Source organism: Oncorhynchus gorbuscha, linkage group LG01 (assembly GCF_021184085.1).
Source record: "Oncorhynchus gorbuscha isolate QuinsamMale2020 ecotype Even-year linkage group LG01, OgorEven_v1.0, whole genome shotgun sequence".
Taxonomy (NCBI): domain Eukaryota; kingdom Metazoa; phylum Chordata; class Actinopteri; order Salmoniformes; family Salmonidae; genus Oncorhynchus; species Oncorhynchus gorbuscha.
Window position 1 is genome coordinate 91,430,451 of NC_060173.1, and position 6,083 is coordinate 91,436,533.

General features: G+C 43.4%; 1 protein-coding gene across 1 annotated transcript in view; it reads right to left on the bottom strand.

Annotated features, from left to right (window-relative positions):
* Positions 1–3,667: 3,667 nt before the first annotated feature.
* LOC124045860 (vang-like protein 1) overlaps positions 3,668–6,083 on the bottom strand; it is a 66,170-nt gene continuing 63,754 nt past the window's right edge. Inside the window, exons 7-9 of the mRNA XM_046365602.1 lie at positions 5,440–5,596; positions 4,462–4,696; positions 3,668–4,327 (exon numbers count right to left, since the gene is read on the bottom strand). Coding sequence (XP_046221558.1) covers positions 4,067–4,327; positions 4,462–4,696; positions 5,440–5,596 — 653 coding nt within the window. The 3' untranslated portion in view covers positions 3,668–4,066. The remainder of the gene's footprint in view (positions 4,328–4,461; positions 4,697–5,439; positions 5,597–6,083) is intronic.

Here is a 6,083-nt window from a genome sequence, read left to right on the forward strand (position 1 = left end):
AAGCCCATTATCAGCAACCATCACTCCTGTGTTCCAATGACACGTTGTGTTAACTTATCCATAGTTCGCTAATTTATCCTTTTAAAAGGCTAATTGATCCTTAAAAACCCTTTTGCAATTATGTTAGAACAGCTGAAAACTGTTGTGCTATACAATAGTCATTTACAACATTAACAATGTCTACACTGTATTTCTGATCATTTTGTCTCATGTATTCTCACTCCATGTTTCACTCTCTCCTTGTCTGTCTCTTTCCCTCCTTGACTCATCCCTCGTTCTCGCTCTCCCTCAGTGGGCAATTAGAAGAGAGAATATGTGAAGTGGCAGGAGAGAGATCCCTGTGTTCTGTAAGCCCAGGGTGCAGTAGTGTGAAGGGGGCTTCAGATATGAACTCTCTCTCTCTCTCGTCTTCAACTGGACAGTGCAGATAGACACTCTCTCACCCAATAGTCTCACTTACATACTTTCTAGTGCACAGACAAATGCAAAGCACCACACACACCAACAATAAAGTAATGAGAATGTTGAAAATGTTCATACAAATATTTATTTTACAAATTTCGAATCTTTATACAGTTATTGTAATTCCATATATGTAAATCTTTAAAAAAAACACACCAGTGAAAACTTGAGACCGAATTGATCAGAACAACATTTAGGATGACAATTGTACACTCGCACACACACCATACATTATTGGACGAACATACTTGCATACAATAACAAACACATTGAGCATACATCATATGTGTTTTAAAACAGAGGCACCTTTGTAATGAAGGAGACATACAAGGAGACAAATGCCCTGGTCAAATAGTTGAAAAATACATCCTTTCTCCCTTCCTTGAAGTAGTCACATATAGGAATTGGTTAGATTAGGGAAAGCAATTGGTTGGCAACCTTGCTTTGACCTATCCAACACTTAGAACCTGTGGTCACCTCAAGATAAAAACTAATAAAAGGGTGAATTCGAACAGGCAAATATTCACAGCCATATTTGAATCAGTATAAAATCCTCAAAAACATGTAACCTTTTGGTGACAACAATGATTGTACAATTACAATAACAATTTCATTCTAATATAGTCTTGAATAATATGCACATGTAATAGGGAAGATTTGGCTAAAACAATACAATATTAAAACAAACAAATACTGTATATTGAGTTCACAGAGATAAGCATAAAAATCCCATATCTGTGTCAGTTATACAGCCTCTTTTGTGACTGTAGACTTCCCTCACTATAACGAGACTGTTGTCTGCACTCTGAACATCAATACTGAGGAACATACCATATCAAACAATGTAAAAAAAGACATGAGAAATGTATCATTTTGGCCTATTTGAATCACTTTCAGTACATTAAGATGTGTGTATGCAGACCTGGAGACAGTAGAGGAGAAGCTACGGTATCAGATCAGTCAGTCATGTCTGGGACAAAATGCATTACGAGAACCACTTCTCTTTGTGTGTATTCTCCACACCTCTCAAACACTCATAAAATAGGGACGAAAAGAGAGAATATTGTGACATCCTTTTTAATCTGTTGTCTTCTCTCATATCTGAAGACAAAAAACTTGAGCCTCAATCGGATTCTCTTAGTTTACAAGGTTAGGTTCTGTAGAAATGTAATAATAGCTTTCTTTCATCTGGAGATAAGACACACATAATGCATGAATACATTTCTTCCGGTCTTACTAGCTTCTTTGTTTGCTCAACTGTAGTATTCCGCAATAGTCTGCTTTGGGTTTGAGCCCAACAGAGTCGGACAACCTCTTACAGATATGTCTAGGAATCCTGGGGAGTACAATAACAGAACCTTTTTCATCCATATAATTCCATAACTATACAGCCAAACTGTACAGCCAGGTAGAAAAGAATCAATCAAATCAAATATAACTTTTAAATAAAAACACAAGACATTACATACAGTTGAAGTCGGAAGTTTACATACACCTTAGCCAAATACATTTAAACTCAGTTTTTCACAATTCCTGACATTTAATCCTAGTAAAATTACATGTTTTAGGTCAGTTAGGATCACCAGTTTATGTCAGAATATTAGTAGAGAGAATAATTTATTTAAGCTTTGATTTCTTTCATCACATTCCCAGTGGGTCAGAAGTTTACATACACTCAATTAGTATTTGGTAGCATTGCCTTTAAATTGTTTATCCTGGGTCAAACGTTTCAGGAAGTGTTCCACAAGCTTCCATTCCTCCTGACAGAGCTGGTGTAACTGAGTCAGGTGTGTAGGCCTCCTTGCTTGCACACATTTTTTCCAGTTCTGCCCACAAATTCTCTATAGGATTGAGGTCAGGGCTTCGTGATGGCCACTCCAATACCTTGACTTTGTTGTCCTTAAGCCATTTTGCCACAACTTTGGAACTATGCTTGGGGTCATTGTCCATTTGGAAGACCCATTTGCGACCAAGCTTTAACTTCCTGACTGATGTCTTGAGATGTTGCTTCAATAGATCCATATACTTTCCCTGCCCCATGATGCCATTGTGAAGTGCACCAGTCCCTCCTGTAGCAAAGCACCCCCACAACATGATGCTGCCACCCCTGTGCTTCACGGTTGGGATGGTGTTCTTCGGCTTGCAAGCCTCCATCCCTTTCCCTCCAAACCGAACGATGGTCATTATGGCCAAACAGTTGTATTTTTATTTCATCAGACCAGAGGACATTTATCCAAAGAGTACGATATTTGGCCCCATGTGCAGTTGCAAACCGTAGTCTGGCTTTTTTATGGCGGTTTTGGAGCAGTGGCTTCTTCCTTGCTGAGCGGCCTCTCAGGTTATGTCATTATAGGACTCGTTTTACTATGGATAGAGCTACTTTTGTACCTGTTTCCTCCAGCATCTTCACAAGGTCCTTTGCTGTTGTTCTGGGATTGATTTGCACTTTTCGCACCAAAGTACGTTCATCTCTAGAAGACAGAACGCATCTCCTTCCTGAGCAGTATGACAGCTGAGTGGTCCCATGGTGTTTATACTTGCATACTATTGTTTGTACAGATGAACGTGGTACTTTCAGGCGTTTGGAAATTGCTCCCAAGGATGAACCAGACTTGTGGAGGTCTATAATTTTTGTGGAGTTCTTGGCTGATTTCTTTCGATATTCCCATGATGTCAAGCAAAGAGGCACAGAGTTTGAAGGTAGGCCTTGAAATACATCCGCAGGTACACCTCCAATTGACTCAAATGATGACAATTAGCCTATCAGAAACTTCTAAAGCAATGACATCTTCTGGAATTGTCCAAGCTGTTTAAAGGCACAGTCAACTTAGTGTATGTAAACTTCTGACCCACTGGAATTGTGATACAGGGAATTCTAAGTGAAATAATCTGTCTGTAAACAATTGTTGGAAAAATTACTTGTGTCATGCACAAAGTAGATGTCCTAACTGACTTGCCAAAACTATAGTTTGTTAAGAAGAAATTTGTGGAGTGGTTGAAAAACGAGTTTTAATGACTCCAACCTAAGTGTATGTAAACCTCCGACTTCAACCGTATATAAAAACACACATGTACAATCCATTAACTGTAAAGAAAAGCAATTCTTAGTTTGATAAACCTGAACTGTTTGTGATTATTAGGTAGTATTTCATTCATATTAGCAGGGCAGACCATATGAAAATACCCCCCCCCCCCCCCCCACACACACACACACACACACACACACACACACACAGTGTATTGAAAACCCGCTGACAGAATTCAATGTTCCAGTGTGCCTCAGGACAATAGAAATCAGAGCATGTTCCCTAAAGCTCTCCATCGGTCATCTTCACTCCAAAAGAGCCATAGGGCTGGGGATCCCTACCATTTATTAACTATTATATGACCAGCTAACACTTCATCTTGTTACAATATCCAATATGCATCTGTTCATATCAATTACGTGCAATAACAAATCTCAAAGTAGCCAAAATAATCTTTATAAACACTGGTAATATAAATAGAAGAGAAAAGCAAAATAGCATGAAAGTAAAAGAGGGTTTAAGAAACTGAACACAAAAAGACAAGTCTAGAATTCCCACAGTTCTTCTACATGCGTCTGTTAGACTGATGTTTCAGATTGGAGACTCAGGGTAAACTTGTGTGACTTTGGATCGACGTACTCCTCGGTCATTCGAATGTAGGGGATGGACTTGACTGTTACCGCTAGGCTGAAGTCTAGACACCTCAGTGAGAAGACTGTGTCCTCCTTTAGACCGCCAGTGACCGCAGCCTCGCTGACCAGAGTCCACTGACCGGCCATCCAGCGCTCTCGACCATACTGTAGTGTAGGACCAGGGGACAGGTAGGCCTCCAGGAATGCCTGAAGAGACACAGAAGCAGACACACACAATCATATTGCTATAGAGATTGTTATGTTGGGCCAAGGCCAAGAGATGTCTAGTAGTGATACTGGCCAGGGGATGATCTGGAACCAAGAAGTTGAAGCTTGCCTACCTTGGGGCTCATGTTGTGTGTGAGGCAGAAGGCCAAGTGTCTCTGGATGCTGTCCATGCTGTGGCAGTGCTGCCTTCTGGTGGTTCGGAGGTATTTCTGCAGGGTGCGGGCCATGGAGGGGAAGATGGCCAGGGCCGCTTCCCGTACGTCCATCACATCCCCAGGGGATGCTTTCTGCTCCTCCTGCTGCATCCGCCTCACATGCATGAAGGCCTCCTCCACAGCCACCACCAGCCTAACGTTACAACAATGTACAGAAAACATTCAGTATGCTGTACACTCATCTGTTCTTGCATCCTACAAGTTATAAAAACACACAGGCCAACATTTAGCCCTCAATTCTTATGTCCATCTATCGAAACCCTCATCTATATTTTAATCCTTACATTAAGCAGCATACTTATGTATCTTTCATCCATCTTTCTTATTTTCCTTTCACACCACCTTTTTGTTTTTAAGTCACTCATTCCCCCCTCCCCTCTCCTCTTCCCCCTCCCCCTCTCCTCTTCCTCCCCCTCTCCTCTTCCTCCCCTTCCTCCCCCTCCTCCCCCTCCCCCTCTCCTCTTCCTTCCCCCCCTCTCCTCTTCCTCCCCCTCCCCCTCTCCTCTTCCTCCCCCCTCCCCCTCTCCTCGCCTCCCTCTCCCCCTCTCCTCTCCCCCTCTCCTCCCCTCCCTCCCTCTCCCCCTCTCCTCTCCCCCTCTCCTCTCCTCCCTCCCTCTCCCCCTCTCCTCTCCCCCTCTCCTCCCCCTCTCCCCTCCTCCCTCTCCCCTCCTCTCCTCTCCTCCCCCTCCCTCTCCCCCTCTCCCCTCTCCTCTCCTCTCCTCCCCCTCTCCTCTCTCCCCCTCTCCTCCCCTCCCCCTCTCCTCCCCTCCCCCCTCTGCTCCCCTCCCCTCTGCTCTCCTCTCCTCTCTCCCCCTCTCCTCTCCTCTCCTCCCCTCCCCCTCTGCTCTCCTCTCCTCCCCTCTCTTTCTCTTTCACCTGGCTCTGCGTTTGCGGACCCGTCGGTCATGGTCGGCCTCTTCGTAGTATAGTTCGTTGTGAGTGGCGTCTCTGCGCCTGGCTGCTGCAGAGATCATGGCCCGTGGCTGACCCCCCACCTGCGATCCCCCTGCTGGCCCCGCTGGGTTCACTGGGCCTACAAACAGGAAGCACAGAGGCATGATGGGAAGATCACTGTGTGGCCCAGTCAGTATATTGCCAGTAACCTGGGGAAAACACAGATCTTAGTGCGGATTCTGTGTAACATCTAAATATCTCATTAGGCAGTTTCACAATTCAGATCCTTTCACTGTGAGAGTGATTAAATATTTAGCCTGGTAGTCAGACCCAATTATGGTTTAGACAACTGCCAAATGACAACAGAGTTGGCTAAAGCAGAAACTAACACATCTGGCTACCAGGTAGTAAATATTCATATAATTAAAAAAACAAGAACGATCTCCAAACACAATAATACCAGTTGATCATAGAATTAATTTCTCTCTCTCTATGATGAATACCAATAACTAACCCAGAAGTAGTAAAAGCATAAATTAGGGTTCCTGTGGGATATGAATATGGAGGAGTGGAATCTGGTCCATATTTATGAGGGATATGTGTGGATGAGGGTTCAGTACAGTAAC